This window comes from Lycium barbarum, chromosome 3 (assembly GCF_019175385.1).
Source record: "Lycium barbarum isolate Lr01 chromosome 3, ASM1917538v2, whole genome shotgun sequence".
Taxonomy (NCBI): Eukaryota; Viridiplantae; Streptophyta; class Magnoliopsida; order Solanales; family Solanaceae; genus Lycium; species Lycium barbarum.
This window is the reverse complement of record NC_083339.1, coordinates 132,424,310-132,449,734: the sequence shown is the minus strand read 5'-3', so window position 1 is coordinate 132,449,734 and position 25,425 is coordinate 132,424,310. Positions and strand designations below refer to the sequence as shown.

At 34.6% G+C, this 25,425-nt stretch overlaps 3 protein-coding genes across 7 annotated transcripts; 1 reads left to right on the top strand and 2 right to left on the bottom strand.

Moving 5' to 3' along the window:
* Window positions 1-4,368: 4,368 nt before the first annotated feature.
* On the bottom strand, window positions 4,369-8,602 carry LOC132632617 (pentatricopeptide repeat-containing protein At1g80550, mitochondrial). 3 transcript variants are annotated; one of them, XM_060348613.1, is made up of 3 exons: window positions 8,468-8,586; window positions 6,961-7,485; window positions 4,369-6,521 (listed from the first exon to the last, which is right to left on the bottom strand). In XM_060348613.1, the coding sequence occupies exon 3, from the start codon at window positions 6,438-6,440 to the stop codon at window positions 5,028-5,030; it is 1,413 nt and encodes a 470-aa protein (XP_060204596.1). In that variant the 5' UTR covers window positions 6,441-6,521; window positions 6,961-7,485; window positions 8,468-8,586; the 3' UTR covers window positions 4,369-5,027. The 3 variants fall into 3 exon arrangements, with proteins under 3 accessions (XP_060204596.1, XP_060204595.1, XP_060204593.1); XM_060348612.1 differs by lacking the exon at window positions 8,468-8,586 and adding an exon at window positions 7,621-8,443; XM_060348610.1 differs by lacking the exon at window positions 6,961-7,485 and having other exon boundaries at window positions 4,370-6,521; window positions 8,468-8,602.
* A 385-nt stretch (window positions 8,603-8,987) lies between these two features.
* LOC132632616 (kinetochore protein SPC25 homolog) lies at window positions 8,988-17,464 on the top strand. Of its 3 annotated transcripts, none has more exons than XM_060348607.1 (8): window positions 8,988-9,393; window positions 9,636-9,701; window positions 11,000-11,146; window positions 13,749-13,862; window positions 14,046-14,135; window positions 14,213-14,335; window positions 14,913-15,349; window positions 16,818-17,464. In XM_060348607.1, the coding sequence occupies exons 1-8, from the start codon at window positions 9,225-9,227 to the stop codon at window positions 16,866-16,868; spliced, it is 1,197 nt and encodes a 398-aa protein (XP_060204590.1). In that variant the 5' UTR covers window positions 8,988-9,224; the 3' UTR covers window positions 16,869-17,464. The 3 variants fall into 3 exon arrangements, with proteins under 3 accessions (XP_060204590.1, XP_060204592.1, XP_060204591.1); XM_060348609.1 differs by having other exon boundaries at window positions 8,989-9,393; window positions 16,936-17,464; XM_060348608.1 differs by having other exon boundaries at window positions 8,991-9,393; window positions 14,934-15,349.
* A 321-nt stretch (window positions 17,465-17,785) lies between these two features.
* LOC132632615 (short-chain dehydrogenase TIC 32 B, chloroplastic-like) lies at window positions 17,786-22,872 on the bottom strand. The gene is made up of 8 exons (XM_060348606.1): window positions 22,526-22,872; window positions 20,871-21,102; window positions 20,676-20,755; window positions 20,024-20,180; window positions 19,845-19,923; window positions 18,969-19,056; window positions 18,542-18,588; window positions 17,786-18,281 (listed from the first exon to the last, which is right to left on the bottom strand). Exons 1-8 carry the CDS (start codon window positions 22,746-22,748, stop codon window positions 18,099-18,101), a joined length of 1,089 nt encoding a protein of 362 aa, XP_060204589.1. The 5' UTR covers window positions 22,749-22,872; the 3' UTR covers window positions 17,786-18,098.
* Between the last annotated feature and the right edge of the window lie 2,553 nt (window positions 22,873-25,425).

The window sequence follows — 25,425 nt, the reverse complement described above, 5'->3', positions numbered from 1 at the left end:
TACAAAAGATGTAACACTAACACAATTTTTGGTTATAGGATTTCTGTAAACAGATTCATTTACATATGAAAACAGAGCCTACACATGATTTTAACTCCACTATATATAGTAGAGCATGTATTCGCATAGCATGAGTGATGGAACTGCAGGGGCTTGATTTCTGGGTATTTCGACATAAGAAATAATTTCACCTCTGAACAATTAAATCACCGGTTATGGTTTAATCTTAGACCAACAAAGAAGAACAATGAATATTTGATTTTTATGACATCTAAATGAGTAAAACCAGAACAGCTAAAATGATGACAGGGAACTTTGAAGCATCGTAAATCAACAAAATGTATGCAGCTAACGATATCCTTGCAATGTACATAGAACATAACGTATTTGGCTGACCACCTAATAATCACATTTTGACACTATATAACTGGAAACGAACTCGTCGCAACACATTATTCTTTAAAGGGAACAGGACAGGGGTTACCAGTACATTGATACATGATTTTTAAAGAAAAGATGAAATAAATCCAAACAACACAGGTATCGACAAGAGGGGTGTTCGACGTCTATTCTCACGACACATCGATATAACAGGTGTCAAAATATCAACACAAGCACCAAATACACGACATTAACATATTCCAGAGGCATGATTTTACACAAAAAAAAACTCTGATTCATGATTTTATTTCAAACGGCAGATTCATTACACTAACAGTACCAGAAAATAGAGAAAAGATTGAAGCTTCAGGTTTACCGACCTTTTATGAGTGCAGTGAAAAAGGTCGTCGGCGTGGGATCTACTCTTTTAACTCATGAACGATTTTGAAACTCGGATTGAAACAACCCAGAAGTTCTTCTCTATCAGAAGTGTTCAAGAGTAAACTAAAATGACTTATCAAGTCGTATGAAATTTTGGAGTAAGCTGTGGACCAAAAAAAAATCTCCCTCTTCGGCTGAGGACTTGAGATTATTTATAAGTGAAGCTAAAACTCTAGGGTTTCGTTTGGGCGGGATTTCAAAGTGAATAGCTGTTTGGATTTTGAATGAAATCATTTGTGCATTTTTCAGATCGAAGAAAAGTAACTTGTCCTCTTGCCCTTAATTGTCGAAGATCAGAGAGAGAGAGAAGTTTGTGAACGTTGAGATAAAGAGAGAGGAGAGATTCGTATCATTAGCATGGCAAAGTTCTGCCATGGCTGAGAAAGATTTGGACCATTCCTTGAAACGGAAGGAGGAAGAAGAAGACAAGAGGCGCGTCTGTATTTTCATTTAAAGACTTAGGGATTTAATTGAGATAGTGGGCCGGGTCGGGTCGGAAGCGGGTGTGGGCTGGACGGGTGGAATGGATAGTGGGCTGATTTGGGCTGGTTCGAAATTAATTAAAGTATGGGCTCATTTTGAGGTAAAATGTAGGCTGGTGGGATCCGAATTTGGTCCTTTTCCTTTTGGAATAAACATGCAATTAGTAATTAATAGTAATAAGCTATAATTTAATAATATAAATTTACTAATAATAGAGAAACTATAAATATATAGGTAAGGTAACAATAAAGTAGAGATATTGTCTAGGTTAGTTTTACGATTAATATGTAATAAATAAATGACAATGTACGAAGTATTAATAAGTAATAATATTTTAATAATAATGTAGTGATAGTGAAAATAAGATATTTAAAGTATTAGAAACTCCAGAAAAAGAATGAATCAAAATAAAGGAGGGGCAAAATTGGGTGTCAACAAACATCTGACTTGAGTCTTGTTGATTTTGATCAGATGCAGGGGGTAGTTGAGTTTGAAGAAAAGAGCTACATTGCCTACCTCAATCGGACTTTCCTTGGTCGATTCACGCAGACGATAGGCTTTTCTTCTCTCTCCGTTGTTGAACTCGACGCTGTTGTAGCCCAAGCACAGCAAAGATCGAGACCACTTTTCAGTTAGTAATAATGTCGGTGATAGCATTTCCCTAACAAACAAAGAGAAAGAAAACTGAAAAAGAAAGAAGAGAGAAACGACATAGAATATGGGAAAAAATGAAAAATGTAAAGATTGAAGTTTGGTCGGCGACGATAAGAACGAAGAAAATGGAAAAGAACAAGAACAAGAAAGAAAGGAAAATAATAAAAACAATTAGAAAAATGATATACACATGTGGAGAGCGCATATGTTTCACCAATTTGACACAGATCTAGTCATGGCTTTTTAGGGAAGTATTTATTAGTTTAGGTGGGTAATAGACCAGTAAAAATTAGATGTGTAGTTGAGAATTGACTCAAGTCCAAGAGGGTACTTATGTCTTTTCCCTAATTTGTTGAAGCACATAAATTTTGAAGGTATGTAGATGATCATTTTGTAAGTTAGAGTGTTCAACTGACAAAGTGGAGATAAGTTAAGGTGTCTACTTGTGCACACCCAAAGTTGGAGGGCATACTTGCCAGCTGAAGTCAAGTTTGAGGGTATGTTTATGTATTATGCCCAAAATATTATGTGAACTAATTAACATTATAACTTAAAATAATTTTATAATTTTTTTCCTTTTTTTTTTTTTTGGTGAAATAGAGTTAAATATTCTTTTTCTTTCCTTTTGTGAAAATACCAAGTTGATGGCAGCCACCGGAAAAATCATCACGAACTTTCCCTCCAACTCCATCAACAAATCATTCGCTTACCATCTTTCTTCGTTTATTGTTTTCTGATTAGTAGCCACCACACCTCCCCGTCTACCACCAGCCCATCCCCTATCAACTACAAAAAGAACTCATAATAACACCACCACAAAACACTACATAAGACCTCCATAAAACTCATCTCCTCCTTCACAGTCCACCATCGTCAATTCACAAAAGACAATAAAAATACCCTAACATCAAACTTGATCCCTTTTGATTTCGATCAAATGCAAGGGGTAGTTGAGTTTGAAGAAAAGAGCTACCATTGTTTATCTCAGTCGAACTTTCGTTGGTCGATTCACGTGGACGGTAGACATGTCTTCCCTCTCCGTCATTGAACTCGACGTTATTGCAGTCCGTGCACCGCAGAGATCGAGACCACTTTGCAGTTAGTGATAATGTCGATGATGGAATTTTCCTAACGAAGAAAGAGAAAGAAAACTGAAAAAGAAAGAAGAGAGAAAAAGCATAGAATATAAAAAAAAAAAAAAAAAAAAAGGGAAATGGCAAATGTTAAGGTTGAAGTTTGATCGGTGACGATAAGAACGGAGGAAAAAAAGAAAAATGGAAAAGAACAAGAAAGAAAGGAAAATAATAAAAACAATTAGAAAAATGAGACACACGTGGAGAGCGCATATGTTTCACCACTTTGACACAGATCTAGTCATGACTTTTCAGTGAAATATTTATTTCGTTTTAAAAAAATTTAAGTGGGTAATAGACCCGCAAAAATTAGGTGTATAGTTGAGAATGACTCAAGTTCAAGGGGTACTTATGCCTTTTCCCTAATTTGTGTGTACTTTCACTGCTATGAAGAAGTAAGAATAAGATGGTAAGGAGAAAAAAAAAAAAAAAAAAAAAAGGAAAGAAGCAGCAAGATGGTATAAGTTGCATTTATTACTTCCTTTTAAATTGTTATTGTTATTGTTATCGCTTCCTACCTAATTTTTCAAATTAGCCATCTTTGCCCAATAACACCCTTTTACCGTAAAAAAAATATACTGTATAACTAGGTAAATTTAATATGCCATATATTAAAATTTCTACCATGTTTACCTTTTTTTCTTTGACTTCTCTAATTGGAATATCATGATTCCACAAATTGCAGGTAGATTATCAGCTACCTTCCAGCATGTTCGATATATATTAATGTATACGCTACCATTTAAGTTAAATTATTTAGTAACTAGTTTTAACAAGGACAAATTACTGTAATTACAGCTACTCTACAAAAAATAATATTCTTATAACCCTATAATATTGCATTTACTTTCGTGATTGTTTTCTTCAAATTTTTAACATGCGTGATATCATCATAGAACCAAAAATCTTTGGCGTGTGAAATTTTCTGCGTAGCGGTCTATCTTAAAAGAGTTGTTAAAATAGGAGTCACAGAGCTTGTTTGCTAAATTAGAATGTGATTGCCATATGATACCATTTGATGTTTGCTTTGACTAGATAGTTTTAGTAGCCGTTCTTAAGCAGACTGCAATCAATTAGTTCTACACTTGTACTATGGTGATTAAAGAGGACGCACAATACACATATTATGTTTTTATTGGTTTGGTGTAAACACTTTATGCGCGTAAATATTTACCTTTGTGCTACTGCCTCGCGCTTACTGATAAGGAGTAGCAGTAGCATTTACGAACAACATTTCAAGCTATAACCTGTGCGATATCAGTTCCCATTTGAAGTATAGCATACTCTTTCTTAAAACAGATCACCAACGAAGAACTTAGAATACACGCACAATACAAGTTTTTTTTTTTTTTTTTTTTTTTTAAATACAAGTTTGTTGAGTTCAAAAGAAAACCTCTGGTTTTTTTGAAGAAAAAAAGAGGTTACTTGTTATCCTTCACAATAGAATCTCACGGTGCCTTTGAAATTGGCACAAGACTTTCAAGGTCCTCAATCAACATTCAACACACATAATCTGAAACAAGACCTGTGTCACTACCATTCACCATCTTTTAAGATAGGTGCGTGCATTGAAAAGAATCCCAACAAATAGAGACCACAGTTTGATTCTTTCTTTCCAGCAAGGTCAAATAAGCATTCTAATTTGCTCTGTGCATGTTGTTTCTTGAACTTTCAGTTCAGCATAGGGCAAAATGACTTGAGCTTTACGGAGGGATTGTCAGATTTAAATGCGGAAGACCTGATACAATCCAGCCACAAACACGTAGCTCACTGAAACGCATTCTGATATCTTCAAAGAATGCCAATTGATGAGACATCCTTTTATACGTTTGGAAGATGCTCTGCTGCCACCAAGCACAAGGATGACAAAGAACTGTTGAAGTTTATCATGGGGTTTTACATCTTGACCACTGTCTCACGTGCATCCATAAAACATCAGCTGCCTCCACAGTCAGCACTAGTCAACTTTGTCCCCAGTTCTACCCTCGGCTTAGCTGAAAGGTCCTTTGCTAACATCTCTTCATCATATTTGCGTGCCATATCAACCATACCCTTTTGCACCAACGCATCAATTAATGCATTATAAGCAGACGCATCCGGACGCAACCCCTGTTTTTCCATCTTTTCCCAAAGAATAAAGACTGGTCGAAGAAATCCCCATCTTCCAAATTTCCTCATAAGCATGACATAGGTGTCAATCCTAGGTCGCACTCCGCTTTCGACCATTCTATCAAACAACTTGAGAATCTCTCTGGGCTTCTCAAGGCATCCGAAAAAGCTGTTGTATGTAATGACATTAGGCTCGCAACCCTTGCTAGGCATTTGATTAAGTACTTTATATGCGTCTCTGTACCGCCCATTTTCACACATGAGCTTAATGAGTGTGTTGTATGTAGAAACATTTGGTTTGCACCCCAACTCAATCATCTCTTGACATAGCTTAGCTGCTACATCAACACCATCTGAAATCCCAATAGCACGAATGACAGTATTATACGCGATCACATCCAAGTCAATTCCCTTCTTCTTCATTTCTTTGTATAATTTTACAGCTTTCCATGGCTTTCCGCTCTTGCACTGTACATCCATGTAAATAGAGTACGAATATAGATCCTTTTGCACACCCCTTGTATCCATCTCTTCCCAAAACTCTCTACACTTACCCCACCAACTCATTTTGAACCACCCACGAAGAAGCATATTACATATTTTTGTGTCCACCTTAAAACATGAATACTTCACGTCATTCTTGTTCTTAGGGAGGCACAAGTCTTCGGCCTCTATTACATGCTTATACTCACATAAAGCATCAATTAGATTTGAGAATGAAACTTGATCTTTTAAATTAAATTCCTCCGTCTTATCAAACGTATCAATTGCTTCTTTAACCATGTGAGCAGACACATAACGTTTGAACAACACCCGGAAAGTGGTATGGTCAGGCATGGACGATACACTTCTCATTTTCTCAATCAAATTCCAAGCTGCATCAAATTCAAAGAACTTACCCAGAATGTCAATAAGCTGGTTGCAAGTTTGGTTGGTGTGATGAAAGCCACACTGTGCCTCTGCCCAGTTGAAGAACTCTAAAGCTCTTCTCCAGTCATTGTTGTAACAAGAGAGGGTTTCTAGAACGATGGTGGGATTTAGGGGTTCAAAGGAAGCACTTATTGAACTGGTGGGAAGATTGAGAAGTGGGGATGAATTTGGGTCATCATAGTTGGGAAAGGAAGTGGAATTTAAGGGTTTGGAGTGATAAAAGTGATGGTGAAGCAAGTTCTCGAATTGGGCAAGAAGCAAAGAAGAAGGTAAGAAAGTTGAATATCGAGAAATAACTGACGAAAGCATTCTAGAAGAGTAGGAACTAGTTTTCGAATATAATCTGCAGTAATTTTGTGGTTCACAGGACTGCCGGAGTTAACGATTGTCCTGTAAAGTAAATTACAGTGATAAAAAATGTTAGTTTAGCATCACCAAGAAAGGATTATCTAAAAATTAAGCATATTGAATTTTTCCAATAATCCAAGATTGCATTTTGGAAAATGTTAGTTTGTTCTTGACTTATCATTGGTGTTAATACTTGTAATGGACAAATCAGAGGAACCCAATTAGACATACCGACAAGAAAAACGAAAACAGAGGATCATATTAAAAACTTATATCTCTAATAATATAATTATTCATTCCATTATCTCTATTTAAGCCTGAAAACCCGTGTATATATACTGCTACAATTGAAAAAAGAAACTACTTTACATGTTTATAAACGGACTCCATTTCAGATTTAGAACAATGTAATTCAATTGCACATCTTAAAGTTGTTAGGAGTATTATTATTTTATTGGTAAGTACATCTTAAGACCATTACCTGCAAAGTTGAGTAGTTGGTTTTCCGTCTTGAAAGAATATCCTTTAGAGTATTGGCTTTCAATTAATATTGTCCATACATGTTTTACAGTAATAGTAGTTTAGACTTTAGAGGCTTGATGTGCCAGAATATTTTACTTTCTCAAGAGTAGTCTGGAAAAAAACTCCGCCTGTGTGAGCTCGCTCACATTGCCGGTCCCAAGCCCGGATAAAGGAGGAGGGTTGCCGAGGGTCAATCGGAAACAGCCTCCCTACCCAGGTAGGGGTAAGGCTGCGTACATCTTACCCTCCCCAGACCCCACTATTGTGGGATTACACTGGGTAGTGACCAAGAGTAGTCTGGAAAAACACATCCATGTGAAGTTAATGGGCAATCACAGCAGCAGTAACAGTGTGGTGGAGAGTCTTATATTTGTGCATCGACTTTGTTGATGGTCAATTCCAATTATCAGTGTCAGCCCACAAAAGTAACTGATCAGGGCCTCTCAATAAGAAGCAAATGTTTATGAGCCCCAGTACCATTAGCCTACAATTCAAATCATAGTCTAATTAATTGGATCATTTCATCAAATTTTCCTGAGCGGGACAGGCCTCCTAACTGGTATGATGTAAAATGTAAAGCTATCAACAAATTACTAGAGAAGAGAGTTGAAAGACCTACATAGATCAGAAACTTGAGAAACAATTTGGCACCTTAAAAACTTCCCCTGAGAATGACCGCATCGGAAGCCATAGTACCGAAGTGTTAGATTACGAGAGTAGCATACCAAGATCATGAGAATTCAGGCTACCATTTAAGCATGCTAAATCCAGATATAGGATAGGATTAAAACCTTGGACTCTATTTTAGCCGGTTAGCATAGAAACCACAAGGGTTGGAAGTGACAGCCAAAGTTGCCCTAAATAAGGATATAGGTCCATTTGTTTTACATTACAAAATGGCATATAATTCCTTATAAACAAGAGCTGAACACATGTCTGAAGTCAAGTAACTAGGTAGCGTTGAGAAAAAGAGAGTGAGTATATCCCAAGTCATGACTCGATATTTCTAGAGGCCGAGGGAAATTCTCAAATCCTTTTTTTTTTTATTTTTTTTATCTCTAAATGATGCAGAACGAGAAGACTTTTTTCCTGGTGTTCACGACATAATTAGATAACTGAACCTTCATTGCAACAACTGTAATTAGAATGGTCGAAGAGGAATAGGAAAACATTCAATTATTCATTTATCAAGAAACAAACCTAATTATTTTCACGAATATACAGGCAAAATCAAGAAACACTACATTGTAATGTAAGGGAGTATGATCTTTTCTTACAAATTAACCAAAGGTATCAAACAAGTCCAATAATCGAGCACAACAAGTTTTATGTAAGTCCTTAGTTAAAGTAGCCACTATGAGATACAGATTAAGAGCAAGAGGAATTGTTGGTACCCGCCCCGAAAACCAAGTTCAACCAGCAACAAGAAAAGGGAATCAAGACTTTATTTCAAATCAAAAGAATACCAGTGAGCCGCAGCCGTTGCCAGTTCCTCAGGATGGAATGGACTCGTAGTCGAAGCAGAGAGTTTGTTTTCTGAAGCACTCGTTATGAATGACTTCTTTTTTTACACTTTGCACCCCCCAACATATAACCAAGTAGCTTAAAATAATACTCCTTTTTATTTATTTAATAATATTACTCCCTCCGCCTCTATTTACTAGCACGCCACCTATCGGATTTCGAACATTCAAATTAAAAAAAAAAAAAAAGTTAACTTTGATTTTTTATAATAATTAATATTTATGACTTATAGTAATTTTTAAATATGTAAATTTATTTCAAAAAATTTAAACATTTCACGTTCGAAGTCACAGTTAAAATTAAATTACTTGACTCTCGAAATTTAAAACGTGCCACATAAATTAGAAAAGGTAGCTTTGTATGAAATGTTTAAGTATTTTAAAATAAAAATATATTCAGATAGTGAAAATTGCTAATTTAAAAACATATAAAAAGACCGTCAAAGAAAAATTCACTTTAATCTCCAAATTTGAAAAATGTCACCTAAATCGTAAATATTTTGAAAAGCTTTAAACACATTTTGAAAGAAGTGCACTTTTAATCAATCGTCAGAAAGAAAAGTGTACAGCGCTGGGCACCTTGTATTTTAAAAAGGAAAAAAGAAATGAAAATGGCGGGGTAAGCATATTCAAATCTCAGAATCTCTCACACTCACACTCACAAAGAAAGACAATCAGAGAGTGAGTGTTTGAGATTGGGATGAAGAGCAACGTAGGGGAAAGTATGAGGAAGAAAATGGAAGAACTTAGATTGGTTTGTGACACTGAGATTCCCATTCAACATCATAAAATTGATGCTGCCGCTCTCTCCTTCAAGAAATCCCTAGATTCAACTAAGGCCAAAACACAACAAACTCTTCAATTCCAGGGTATGTTTTTTAACTTTCCACGTGACATTTCTAAGACCCCAAGATTAAAAGATAAAAGATATTCTGGTATTTGTTTAAGATCATAAGATTCAATTTTTTTTTACTTTCTTAAACTCTGTGTCAAGTCAAAACCAGACAAAAATTGAAACAAAGGGAGCAAGATTATATCTCCAAGATTAGAACTTTTTTCATGTGGGATCTTATTCATTTGATTATTTGATTTAATTGATGGGTTGCTGCAGAAAAACTTGGGAAGTTAAAAGTTGAGCTGAGGGAATTGGAAGACAAATTGGTGAAAGCACTTGCAGGTCTGTCACTCTTTTCCGTTGTTTGGTGTACTCGTCGTCTTTATGTATGCTGCTATTCTTCGTTGACGGTCAAACCTCTGGATAGTATTAAGTACGAATTCCTTCAGGGTATAGACTATAGAGTGTCTTCATTTGAGTTGTTGTTGTTTATATCAGTGCTACCACATTTGAGAATGAATTTAGCGGATTGCATTTTGCTATTGCTTCTTCATAAAAGTATCACATTGAGAAAGAGGATGAATATGCTATGTTGCTCGGACTCTCAAAAATGCCGCAGCGCTCGTGTCGGATCCTCAAAAAATGGAGGATCCGACAAGCACCCGTCGACATTTTTGAAGTGTCCGAGCAACATAGCTTGCAGGTGCTTGTGGATTAGCTAATAAAGCACGGTTCTTGTTCAAAATGATGGTTATGTTCAACAATATGTATCGCTGTATCCATAGAGAGGAGGAGTTTGATGACAGCCAAATATGAGGAATTTGTTTTCGGTTAGAAAAAAAATGTCATGGGTTTTAAGATTGTTGATGTGAAGGGAGTAAATATTCTGTATACAACAAACTTATTGGTGAAAATAGCATCATTTTATTAGTGGCAGTGGAACCTGCATTCATATTTGTGATTGCAGAACCATATACCATTTGAATTTAGGTTGATGTCTAATCTCGTTGACGTGGCTAGTGAACTTCTCATTGCCTTTCTTGCAAAAATGAACTTGCATATGTGATGACCTAAGAACCAAGTACGTGAATAAACTGTTTCTTTTAACTCTGAAGATCCTTATAGTAGTGACAATAAGAGGCAATAAACACTGAGTCTGAAGTTTTGAGTAACAGCACTTCCAAAGTTTAAAGGGTATATTGTAACATGGTTTCTGTTATTTGATATATTATTTGTTTTGGTTTTCTTGTTGTATTGACGGACAATGGGAAGTATGTGTAAAAGATTCACATCCAAAGTAGCTGCAATATGGTACTCACCACAAATTATCATGCTAGTCTTCATCCATAGTATTTTCCAGAAGTCTCTTCTTTCTAATCTCAACTTCATTTGCTTTTCATATTTGAGACTTAAGAGGAAATGATCTCAGCCACTAATTACATATATCCAGCCTGAATATTTGGCGAACTTTTGTATACTACTAATTTCCTCTGGAAAAGAAATTGAATTACTACTCCTTTATTTTCTGTATGCTACTGATATTGAATGATCATTTTCTCTATAAAAAATGGATTATTATTATTATTATTATTTTGTCTCTATCTTTGATTTAAAATTCTAACATGTTATGTCATCTTCAGCGAAGACCAGAAAAGAGGCAAAGCAGATAGCAGTAGCAGATTCAATATCTGCTACGAAAGATAGAGTAGAAGAACTTAGAGGGGTTGTGGAAAGCCAAAGGACCAAGAAAGATGAATATGCAGCCATAATATCTCAACAAACTGATGGTAAAATCTATCCCTGCAAAAGTTGGCCCTCTTTTCATGCATTTGACAAACTAATACATGCTTCATGCCTTGGAGTCTTCCTATGAGAGAAATAGCATTGAGAGATGTTTCAAGAATCATTTATTCTTAATTTCAATTTTCTAATATTCCATTTTGTTATAGCAAGAGATGACTGCTCAAATGATTTGTTTATACATCCAACTGATTTTATGATCATGAATCTAATTGCAGTATTTTTTGCTTCTGCGTGCTGTTAGCAAATAAATTTCAAGACAAAAGTTACCATAAAAATTAAATCTATACCCTCGGTTTGCCAGCCAATGATTCTGTGTGGTATGCAAAGCAATTCATTGGATAGATTTTAGGGAAGGGAGAGAGGAAAAACACAATTACTCTTTTCTAACCGAATGGATTTTGATATTGGCTCTTGTATCACTGCCTCTTTTACTGGGATAGTAATTAGTAACCACTGCCTCTTATGACCACATTCACTAATTTTTTCCATGTGAATGTGCTACTGAACTTGCCATTTTAGTTCTCATTGTTTTATGATGGTCCATCCTTCTTAGCACTTAATTTTTGAATTCGGCTTCTGCCAAACTTTTCTCGTTGGAGAGAACCAGACAAAAAACACCTAGCACGCCCTCATTTCAATTTATGTGAACCTATTTGACTCGCATAGATTTTTAAGAAAGAAACGAAGACTTCTGAAACATATCTTGAACATGCCCCTAAGTGGTTATAAGACTTTTGAAACTTGTGTTCTTAAACATGTCATAATCCCACAACATTGTGAGGTTATAAAAGTTTGTATGGGAAATTTAAGTTAGATTCTTTTCAAATTTAGATAAAGATCATTCTTTTTTAAGCTAACTACAATGTAAATAGGTTCACAAATATTGAAATGGAGGGAGTATATCTTTTAGCAAGAGGAAATCAAATTGTAGAAATTGTTTAACTTGAAACTTTACTTTTTATCCTAATGAGATAATATATAGCCACAGAAATGTCTATGACTTGTTTTAAAACCACAAGTTTCAAAAGCCATTCTTGATTCTTTCTTTCTCAAAATTCGTGCTTATTCAAACATCGGCACAAAAATTGGGACAGAGGGAGTACTAAAACAAGACACCATTTAAGGGTATTTTGTAAACCTAGGTTCGCTTATCCATTTTTGGCACACAAGTATTCTTATTCCACATTCTGTTCTGCATAAGAATGCATAGATTTCTGTATGGATTGTGGATGTATCCCCTTGATTTCATTTTATGTGTCCTGGTTTGATTGAACACGAAATTTAAGAATGTAATGTAGAGTTTTGAATCTTGTGGTCTTAAACTAAAAATGTGTACAACATAGTAAAAATACCTTTTGAATCATGTGGTCTTAAACATGTCATGTTCCTAACTTCCTATAAGGGAGTGTCATTAAGGGTGAAACGGAAATATTGTAACAAAAAACTTTCTAAATATAGAAAAATGACTTTCTTTTCTGAAACAGACTAAAATGAAAATTAAAACACATAAAATTGAAATGAAAGGAGAAGGATAATCGATCCTTATATTAGTAATCCAGAGTTTTATGTTGGAAACAAAATATTGTATTAGTTATGCAGAGTTTTATATTGAAATGTTGTATAGTTAAGAGGTGTATGCTGTGAGCCTTTAATTTGTTTGAGAAATCGTTCAGCAAAGCAATGGAAATTGTCTAGATGACAAGTAAATTCCAGTAGTCTGTGGAAGAGGAGAAAAATAACCAGTTAAATGACCTTAACCTTTGAAAGTGGGAATCTCATTAATCATTACTGTACAACAGATAAAAAATTAGGTTTATACTTTCTGCTTTTTTTTCTCTTAGTTTTGCTAGTACCTATAACTATTAAATTTGACCTAATCCCCTAGTTAATTTCTCGAATTGATATAGTATTATTTTTTATCAAGAAATGCTATTTACCCTCAGTCTCTAGTCTTATTGTTATCACTTGCCCTTGTCTCCGATTAGAGATGTTTGTCGATGTTCATTTTTTTTTCTTTAGACCCTTCAGAGCAATTTCAGTACATAATTCTAAACGAAAGTAACATGAGACCCGATTATAATTGTAATTCATCAGAAGTGTAGTTTATCTTTATATGTAGATTCACCTCTGGATTAATGTAGTAAAATAAAAACTCTAGTTTAAATGCTTGTGCCTGGTCAAATGAAGACCCCTAATTCTGTGGGAAGATGGCGTTAAAAATAGAGATTATTTGTCTCTTCTTCCTTTGAAATTCCTCAAGCCGTAAACTACTGTTGGATGTGAAAAATTCAAATTTCTTTTCTTTTTCTTCAATTGTGCCCCCCTTTTTCAAACTCTACTTCGCTGTGAAAGTTGTTTTTTGTGTGAATAATGTTGGTGCTTCTTGTGCGGCCCTTCCCCGGACCCTGCTGATGCTGGATGCTTTGTGCACTGGCTGCCCTTTAATGTTGTTGCTTCTTCTATGTCGATAACATTGTGTCTGTTTCTGCTGTTTCTACCAAGTGACACCATATGCTGTTGGTAACTGATCTGTGCATTTCTTCTTCTTCTTCTTCTCTCTCTCTTTTTATTTTGTTGTTTGAGTAGAACTCAAAGCATGTGAAGAAAAGCATAATCAGACTGCTGAACAAAGAGAGGAAATAGAAGAGGCTATTGCGTGGTACAATAAGGTGCTTGGTTTACGTATTGAATGCGGCCGTGGTATGTATATCCTTCAACTTCTGTACACATTTAAGATTCAAGAGGAGCAGACTTTGCTTTCTGAACCATATAACCTCGCCAAAGGCTCTAATTATTAACAATGGGATTTCCAGTAAAAGAAATATGATATTCTTTTATCATTAGATTTGTCCATTGAGCATTCATTTTCTTTGTCTTCCACAGGAGTGAAATTCATATTGACCAACATTGATGCCAATAATCAGGATAAGGAGTACTTTTTTACCGTACGTCATGAGAATGATGTATATACTTGTAAGTGTGGAACCTTTATCAACTATACACAAGTGAAAATGGTTCTGAACTTTAATTGTTTTGGCTTGGATTTTTAGTGATTGATTGTGATCCACAACTAAATGATGCAAAAGAGCTGCTCAGAGAGTTAAATAAGAGCAATGGACTTTTCAAGTTCGTCAGGACTATGAGAGAAAAGTTTCAAGCAGCCGTAACACATGGTATGCCTTGTTTTTCTTTTCTCTATGTTATGTTACTTATTTGGTTACACCAGAGTCGTATACTGCTAATTGTGCAAGAAATCATAAGAGTATTGTCTGCTAGCAAGACCCCTGAGTACTGCATGTTCTTACAAGGAATTTCCACAATAAATGCAAATCCCTCTGATATCATTTGAGAATACAAACTCTTGTTGCATCCCAAAAATGGATTTTTGTTAGAATCATTAGTAGAAATAAGAAAATGATTATGTTGATACATCCAAGTAATTAACAACAACAACAACAACATACCCAGTGTAATCTCACAAGTGGGGCCTGGGGAGGATAGAGTGTACGCTGACCTTACCCCTACCTTTGCAGGTAGAGAGGTTGTTTCTGATAGACCATTGGATCCAAGTAATTAAATGTTTCACAATTAGGAAACTAAATTTATTGCCTGAATTTTTCAACAAAATCTACCTATTTAATTTAAACCATGATCATTAGCAAGTGCATAAATATACTCTTGAAAGGTAAGTTGATTAATAAATATACAGGGAACTTGTCATCAAATTCTATTTAATGGTTCTGAATGCAGTTATGTTTCCTATGCATCCAGAAAGATTTCCCGACAGAGCATCTAGTGATCAAGTCACTTCCGCGATCGCAATGTCAGCCCCGGTTTCTTCCATCTCAACTGAAAGTAGAAGTGAATTTTCATCCCAGCAACAGGAGCATCAATTTGATGAACATAACAGAAATTCCAGGAAACTTGACCGAGCCAAAGGTGGTAGGACACCAGAAAGATTTCCCGACACAGCATCTCGTGATCAAGTCACTTCCACGATTGCTATGTCAGCCCCGGTTTCTTCCATCTCAACTGAAAGTAGAAGTGAGTTTTCATCCCAGCAACAGGAACTTCAATTTGATGAACATAACAGAAATTCCAGGAAACTTGACCGTGCCAAAGGGGGTAGGGCAGCAGTCTTATCTCCTGGATCTGCTTCATCTCTACGGCGTTCTCCTCGTTTTAAGGTAGCATTTATTAGTTCTGTAAACTTGGACAACAAGCTTTAACTGATTTCTGTATTTCTTTCTTTTTCTTTTATATGTACTTTATCCTTGCTTAGAAATGTTAGTGTTGAATTCCAGTAGTGGTTTTCCACGAGTATTCTCTCTATTCTTAAAATCTTTGAGACTTGCTGTGGATAGAAATTTTACTCGACCAATTTAACTCAAATTATATGGGACTTGTTAGCAGAAGAGGAAAGAAAAAAGGAAAAGGAAGGAAGAAAAGAAACGCTCAAATTAAATGGTCACACCCTCTTAGACACTTGAGCAACATCATTTTCCACTTTGCCGTCATCCGGCAAGGTTCAGTGCAGTTTCAAAATTTACCTATGCTTAAATGAATTTATGATTTACTTCCTATTTCTATTGCTACAGAGAGTAGGGGATAAAAATTAAATGCACATGTGCTTAAAGGAAGCCAGTTAGCATATATGATGAATGAGGGGTGTCAAATGTGGAGGATGTTTGGTCCAAGTTTTGACGGGTTAAAATGTGTTGAGTCAAAGAACAAGTCATTGACCCAATCAGACCAAAATATAGGCCAACCTACTCAACTCAAACCCACTTTACCGTTTGTTTTTGTTTTCTTCTAATTTGTTGCTATCCAATTGAGTTCATAAGAAAAGAATTATCATGCAAGAAAGTGATATTAACCTACGGTAAAAACTGTTTTCTGTCTTTTTTTCTTTTATATTTGTAACAAATTCTCTTACAGGTTAATTTGGGCAAAATTTTCTAATAATGTAATGTTAGTTGACCCAATCTTTTGGGTGGGTTGATTGGAGCTATACCAATTGAACTCTTAAATATACACATCCAACCTGTTGGCGTTTGGGGCGACCTCGTTACCATTTTATGAGTAAAATGTTGACACTCCTGATGATGAGTGAAATGTGGGACACTGATGTTGCATAAAAAAGTTGAGAACTTTATCATTAACTGTCAGAGGGGGACGCGTACAAAAATTTAATAAGCAATTCTGGAGGTGTCATTGCCTTTACACTTAGGTTTTAAGCATATCATCAAATACATGCTTTCCTATGATACAATGTAGAAATGTTTAATCCCTCATTGACATGCTAAGTTATTGTTAGATGATACCAATCCAAACAACCAAAAGTCACTGTTAACATGAAAAAACAATTGCAACTGATTATGTCCTGTTGGTCAATTTACTGGGCTGTTTTAAAGGTTCACAAGCATTTGTACTTGATACCTTTTCTCACTGTCTTGTCTGGATAAACCAACATAATATTAGCATATGCTTGGGATGATTTCAGTGTGCCCTTAGAAAAGACCTAATATCACAGACATAGGGTAGTTATACGGAAAGATTCTCTAATTTACAACTTTGGATGATTGACTTTTCTGAACCAGGACTGTTCATGACAATTCACTCATTGTACCTTCATGTGAATGTTCTTTTTTGCAGGAAATATCTGGTGTGCAATATCTTCGTTTCAACAATCATTGCATATATTGAATGAGGATTAAATTTGAGCAAGCACCTCACAATGCATTTCTAATGTGCAAAACTCACTTTTTGGCAGGTCAAAAGATGACTGATTGCGCGGTTAACTTTTCATTTTGAAGTTGCTTAGCCAACAAGTTCTCGAGTCTTGATAAGCAAAACATCTAATTTATACGCAAAGACTGGGATCAATGACTAGTGAAGTCATATAGTTACCTGAGCAGATGCTCAATGAGTTGCTGTCTTTGCCTAACATTTCTGGAAGCTGACTTCATTTCTTAGGTCCAAGCTCTGTTGATTTTTCTCCATTATATCGTCATATGACTTTCGAGTTAGTCATTTTATTCTACGTGTAGCTATTTATGGTCTTTACTTCTTTTTTCTCTACAAAAGACAGATCCTTTTTCTTTTTGTACATTGTAATGTATCATCAAATGTTTGTATTGTAGAATGGAGATTGCTTAGATGCTGCATTATTTTTGCACTTCTACTTTTATCTCTTATTTTTTCGGGCTTGTTTTGGTATGGATTTGGAATATGGTATACTTGATTGATGTAACCGTATGTGGAACAGTTTACTGGTATGCAGCCAACATTTTTATTCTGGATTTTGCATTTTGCTGTGATGTTAATTATCTCTTTAATATCAATTTGGGATTTCTGTTCTTTGCAATGTTGATGTCAAGGCAATCTCTGATGAAGTTTAGGAATTGCATCATCTACCCCAATTTATGTGGCAATTAACACGTCAAAAAAAAAATGATATATTTTCTATAGTCATAACCATTTAACTCTGAACTTTTTATTTTACCCTTATTGAAATAATTTATAGACATGACCGCAAGTTTCAAGAATTCCTTTCTTTTTTAAACTCAGTATCTAGTCAAATATTGCTACTATAAAATGGAACTGAGGATCTAATTGCGCAATGCGGAAGAAAGGTGGTGAATTTTGATAAATGATTGTATACGCTGAAAGTTTCGTCAAGAGGAATTTGTCATATCTAGGATATTATGCCAAAAGTTCCAAGAAAAAGGGACGAAAGCGTGCAGTAGCCCATATAGTAATGGACCACTAAAAGAACCTTCATTATTCCACTAACATTTGTTATCCGTCAGTTTGCTAACAATTGGACTACTTGTATGATATTTTCTTCTATGATCATGGATATACAAAGGAGTATATCTATTTATTTACATATACCTTCTCTCTCTTTCCCAAAAGTAAAAAATAAATGGTTGATCAATTTACAGGTGGAAGCAATCTTCTATGGATGAGAACACGAGTGCCCTTCCAAAGCTTATGAGCTTCAGTTTCATCATTTGCTAAAACTGAACAGTGACTTTCATTGCAGTCTGCAAAGTATTTCCCACTCATCCCTTCTGCTTGTGGGCTCAGTGCTACATAGCATGTGGTTGCTGCACCCTGTCATACCCAAAAAAATTGACCTCGTTATTGTTTTTTTCCCCAAAATAACTATAAAATTATTTTTCTACTTTTTATAATTAATCTTGTTACTTATTTTTTTATTTTTATTTTGTTGGTAGCTATGGAGCGTAGTGGGGGGTTTTTATCCTCTCCTTTTTTGAAAAAAGCATGTGAGTCCAAAGTTGCAAAAAAAGAAGTAGACATGTAATGGCAGAGGATATTCAATGAGTAAAAGAGACAAGCATAAATAGACGAACCTGTGATGTTGACTTTAGAAGCTTTGATGCCATAAAATAGAGAGAATCTGTTTATGTTTGTAAGGGAAGTCAGTAAATATAGTTATCTTTGTTTGATATTGCAGCAAAATTAAGGCTACTGTATTTGGTATGAATTTGGTTTTTGGTAAGTAAGCAAATAAAAGTTTTTCCAATAGATAATACGTGAAATAGTAAATAACTTTTGGCGAGTTGGGGTGGGGTGTGTGGAAACCATTAGTTGGAAATCGATGGGAGAGTTTCAGAAAATGACTTCTCTCCTCTTGACAGGAAAATTATTTTCCAGGAATTAGAGGAAAATAGGTTCTTTACGGAAATTATTTTCCAAACAAACATAGAAAATTTGGAAAACATTTTCCTCTGCACCAAACACATCCGAAATGAAAAAGGAAAGGCAAAAAAGACATACCTGTGATAAAGCCCTTGTGATCTCTGATAATTCCCGTCTTTACAATTCCAGGATGGACTGAATTGATAGCTACATTTGCATTTCTTGCCTGTTCCATACCAAGTTACATTTTCAGTATAGCAACTATACAAATATATAAAGACAAAAACAATTAAATATTTTTGGAGAGTATAGCGACCAATGAAGAAAAGAGAAGTATCTTGTCTACAGTACTAATAGTGCAAATGAAAGCTGGCAGATTCTAAAAGATGGACAATTCCCTAGTGAGAGGTACAACGAGTACCCCAACTTTAATTTCTTCATGTCTTTGAGTTTTGGCATAGAATTTATCTGTGAGTTGTCTAATCAAGATTCACATGATATAATTAAGTGGTAAGAAAAACAGCTTAGTACAAAATCCATTTACATGATTAGATTGCTTAATTACCACAAAAAATTATTGGTGAATTGACTACAGAGCTACCACTTTTACACCGAAGATCATGTTTTGTTTGCTTCTTATTGGACATAATCTTTTAGAGGTAACTTAGGTTTGTACCTATTTTAGGTCAAACACGTGAGGTTTATGTATTTAACTGTTTTGGCTGATTGTAAAAAATGCGTTCAACAGATACATTCTCAACAAACATTAAGTGTTTAATAGTTATTTCTTACTTCATGTGTCTGAATGAAAAAATTGATCAAGTTTAAGGGTGGTTTATGTATATGCCTCTTTTTTTTGGTATGGCACTCCACTATCCCTGGTATATGCATAGAAAACCTAATAGGTTATGAAAGAATTCGATTATTTACAGCCCTTATCTGTTCTGACAAGAAATTGTGAATTAACATGTACAAGTAGCTAGAATGAAGTAAATATAGGGAATTAATAATTACCTTTAGCTGTCTCGACAATTCCTTGGCATGTAAAATGTTGGCCAATTTTGACTGAGCATATGCACGAGTACCATTATAACTGTGTGGCAAACATTAACAAGTTAGATTAAAGTTAGTAATAATGAGTCTTGTATAGCAAGTAATGAAATATTTGCTAAATGTTAGGATTATAATATTACTATTTCTTAGGATTCAGCAATTTGCAGAAGCGGAATTGATCTCTTTTCACCCAATTGTGAACTACTGAAGTAACATTCACTATTCTTCCTTGAATCCCTGTGGCTTCTGCTGTCTCCACCATTTTCTCTAATAACAACTCTGTCAATAGAAAATGACCTGCCAAAGATTGAAACATTCTATTAATTCCTCATACTTTGTTTTACTTTATTAATTATTGATGCCCTTTTCATCTTATATCCACCGTCAGTTAGAGTTGGATTCAAAATTTAAACTTGGTGGATTCAATTTTTAAGATTCTTTACAACTTAGCTTATTGCACTCTTAGAATTATGGGTTCAGAATTTAATATTTATCAAAATTTTAATAATTTTTCACATAAATATATATAATCTATATCAAAAGTACTGGGGGTTCAATTGTACTAAATAGACATACCGCATTTACAACTATTGATCGTGAAAGGAATCTTTATATTGCAAGTGTAATTTAATCTGTTGTAGTAGATTATGTGCATTATTTTTCTAAAGTTACTAATTTCACTTATTACGAGGAGTTATATTTTATACTTTAGACCATCTAATAGTGTAAAAAGTCCGACAATAACTTAACTCGAAAGGAATATGGTCCCCAAATTATTGAGAGGATAGTTACCTAAGTAGTTAGTGGCAAAAGTCATCTCAATTTTGTCTTCAGAGAACTCCAGTTTCTGTGAGAATTTCCCTGCATTATTTCTACGTGATAAAAAATACAAACCAATCATCAGTTTTTTTGTTTAGAAAAACAAACAAAGACAACTAGAAGAAAAAAAAAAAAAAAAAACATACCAAAAGGAAATTAAATACGTACATGAGAATGTGAAGAGGTAGTCCTAAAGACAAGAACTGAGCACAAAATCTCTGAATGGAAGCAAAAGAACTCAAGTCTATCTCTAATAATATAATCTCAGCCATTGGAGTCTCTTTCTGTATAAATTCCTTCACAGTTTCTGCTTTTTTTAAGTCTCTTGCTGGTATCACTATTCTTACACCCCTTTTTGCTAGTACTCTTGCTGTTTCTGCCCCAATCCCTGATGTTGCGCCTGTAATTTTTCACGAATGATTAATAAACCAAAAAAAAAAAAAAACTTAAAGGTAAATTATATAATATCATGATGCTTTGTCTAATCTTTATATGACATGCTACTAAGTTAGGTTTCTATATTGGATTCTGCACTAATGCATGGTGATTAAAATACTAAAGGTAAAATTATAGTTGGGGTATTTGAATATTTTAATGTTGGAACTTTTCTGTGTTAATAAAGATGGCATATGATTAGTAGTTAGTACTGTCCCGATGGGAAATCTTATTCTCTAACCAACAAACAAATTCAATAGCTAGCTAGAGACAAAACAATATCTTCCTTCAAACAAAAAGAACCAATATGCACTAAAAAGAGAGAGAAATTGAATAATTAATAAGCTTCAAAATTTATATACAAGCAAAAGAAAAGGAAATTAAACCTCTTCTTCTTCTCCATCCCTAACCCCTTAATTAGCCCTCACTCTTTTCTTTTTCTTTTTTTTTCTCTCTCTTTTTATGCAAAATGTACGTGTGACATAGAAAAAGGTGAGGGGCCTGAATTTAGAATACCCTACATCTGAAAAACTTAGGAATAAACTCTGAAACATGGGCCATGGAACTATGGAAGTAGAGAAAGTTTTTTTAAAAAAAATGCTTCTTAATTCTTGTGGAAGAAAAAGTGTCTGCGAAAGTACTGCTCCCTCTTCCATGCGTCTTTACAATTTGAGACATCCTTAATTCAATTACTATCAAAAGCCTCATACTGAAAAATTAACTCCACGAATATTCCTTAGTAATTGATCCTCAATATAGTTTGTTCAAAATTCTCCACTAAATAGAGTTAATGCATGTCGACCAGACCACGATAACTTTTTTATTACTTATGACTACATCGGACAGTCGATTATTCAGAACCACTTGAAAGCTGGAAGTCCTTTTTAATCTCCTGTTGCTCTTTGTGGAGGCAATCCTCCTTAGTGCCCGAGAAAACTAAAGAATTCGAGTTTTAGAAGGTTTGAATTCAATAGGTGTCTTCAGATATTAATTGTTGGTGTTTCTTTGTGTAAATCTACTCTAGTATCTACTTGAGATAGACTCCTATCTATACTAACAACAACAACACCACCACCAACTAAAAGAAAAGAAACAAAAGTTTCAAGAAGAAGTAGAAAAGAAAAGCTGAAAAAACAAAAAGCACAATGATATTTTTCAATGAATTCTTCTAAAACATGCATAAAATTAGCAAATAGTGACAATTGCCGTATAAAACTCGCTTTCACTGTCCGTAGTTGCCTAAACCAACCCACTTTATATGAATTACCGGCTTATTAATTCTTTGACAGGCACATAATGATCTAATTTGTTTAGCCTTACAACCATCCCAAAAAAACTCAAGAACATATATAAGAGATGGAAAGAAAAGAGAATTTCAGATTTATTACCGGTGATAATTGCAGTGAGGTGAGAATTAGAGGAATTAGAGAAATCTCGAGTGGCCTGTTCAGCAGTGGTTTTAGAGCCATAACCACTAGGGCCAGCAATGCCAGCCAAATACTTGAGAGTAGCCTTCATGAGAGCAAAGCTTGGAATTTTGAACTGCAATATTGCTGCTATAGTTGAAAACCACGTATATATAAATGCTCTATGAAACTTGTGGAAGTCCATATATACACCACACACACCTACCCCTTTATTTTAAATTGAGGGTGCATAAATGTTTTGCCTACGACCAATTACAACAGATCCCTATATTTGTGTAGACTATATTGTCAGGATGAGACCAAAAATAAAAAAGTTTGGTGGTGTCGTTGACTAGTACTAGTTAACGATGCTTTTTCTGAAGCTTTTTTGCATAGCACACGCACGTAATTATGTGAAAGTTTTCTTTCTTACTTCTAATTATTGTTGTCTGCCCTTATTAGTTTTACGCTCCTTTTTTTTCTTTCTTTCTTTCAACCACACTTTAATTTGCTGTTTCCAAGGATACTTCATTTTTCTTCTTCTTTTGTTTTGGGATATTACTTGACGTGAACAAAAACTTATATTGGTAGCTAAAAAAGAAAATTACATATAAGTGTTGGAATCCTCTTAATGATATAAGATATTTAAAAGAGAAATTGAGCAAGTAGCTTTGATCCAATCCGAACAATATTATATCATGTTAAATATATCTTGCTGGACGGAGCTAGAAAGAAAATTATAATTTGGCAGAACCCAATAATTTCAGTCAAATTTATGTATTTGTGTTAAGGCATTGATCCCTCAATTTGTGTAAACAAATTATTCTAAACGCAACAAACTATCTTTTCTAAAATTCATAACCCATAAGCTCAAAGTTCTGATTCCGTCTATATCTTGAGCCAGCTTAGCCGAACAGATATTGCCACTGGATTTATTGGCTTCCTTGTAATTACCATCCATGGAAGCATATTTGATATCACCAATGAATTAGAGAAGTGGTCCAAGTCCTTGGGCTAAGGAAGTGCCTTCTTATGTGTCGTTATATTTCTTCTAGTATCTGTTGCTTGGGTGGTTGTATTTGGTGGAAGTGATCTTAATTTTATCTATTGGCAAACGGTACAATAGTATCTTGCATGTGTGTATTTCCTTTTTCTTTTTCTTTTTTTAAGAAAAAAAAATAATGCATCGTCTGATGTCTTTTTGCTAGTTTTTCTTCACGCGTCATGACTGTAATATTTATGATATAAGAATGCAATTGTTTTACAGCTCTTCCTTCAAATGGTAAAAGTCATCTCCAATAAACATTACTGAAAAGAAAAAAGAGCAAAGAAATGTGCTATCTGACTTTGAGAAATATGAGTAATCTTGGTATATTTATTTCACACACGATTACAAAAAGAAAGCTGCTTGCACACAGCACATTGATCTTTATTAAGAAAAGAAAGAAATGTGCTATATATTTTTTGTTGAGAAATAGGACTAATCTTTGTAGAAATCTCACATGCATGGGCCATGGTTACAAAAGAAAGCTACACATCTTTCTGATGGATGAGAAGAAATTTGACAATACAATCTCTTGTACACACATTTGTCAGGACGATTAATTCAACTAATTGTCTGGATTAGCTATCAACCGATTAATTCAGTGAGGCATGTCACGTGTTGCGTGTGTACGTATTAAACATTCCATAAGGCACGTTAAGAACATTAGGAAGAAAATTGATGCCTGCGTCATAATTTGTCCAGAAAATGACAGGCAAATTAAAACACTTCGTAGTTGAAAGAAGATTTGACGGTGACTTGTAGTTAAACATATTTACACTTTGTAGTTTCTGTTGTTGTTCTTGTTACTTGTGTCTCTTCCAATTAAAGTAGGCATGACGTTATTGCAAATTTGCAATCAATTTATTTGTAACTTGAAGCAAGAAGAGAAAAAGAAATAACAGCGCGGCATCATTAGTTTCTTAATTCCCCTTTTACTCAAACATATTATCATCAGCAAAATGAAAAGATATTACTAAGAGTAAGGACCCCGCTCGTTATATTATAAAGCCCCCCCCCCCCCACCCGATTTAATTTAATTATATCTGTTTATAATGTAATGAAACCTTTTACATTATCAGTTCAATTTAACCTTATAAAAGATTACTTGTCTTATTATCCACATTACTAATTGGACTTGGTAGGAGTAATTGCCTAATAGTATAAGAAATTACACTGGCGATGTATAGAAGTAATTAAACACTACCTCTAATAAATAAAGACACTAATGTTCTTATCTTAAATTCCCGTAACTTATAACAACTTTTAATTTGTTCTTCCTACATTTCTTAAAATTTGTTCCAATATACTTCTAATAATACAAAAATAGAAACTTTTCCCATCAATTTCCTTACTTTAAAAATACTTCTACTCAAATAAGCTTGTCCCCAACAAGACATAAAAGTCTCTAGGATGTGGTGGTCTTGACAATGAAGAGGGCATGGCCTTTGATTTCAAGTACATTTATAGTCCTCACACGTGGGCATCAAGATAAAACCATGATAATATATGGAGCCAAGAAATATTATGAACAATAATTACTTCTTTTTTTTTTTATGTGGAGAAGTTGATTGAGAAATAGAAGGCAAAAACGAGTGAAATTTCACTTTAGGGACGAAGGAGCATAACTTTTGTTGCGTGCAACCGTGCCATTCATATATACCTTTTTTGTTTCTAATTTAAAAAAAACTATTTATTTACCGGGCTTTTCCTTTGAAAAATGATGGCAAATGTTGGAGGTTAGGACTAAAAAAGAACATTGAGGTTGACTCCTCAACAATATGGAGTTGTGGACTGGCTATGCACTTTTGTCCCATGAGTTCCCTAATTGGTAAACAAG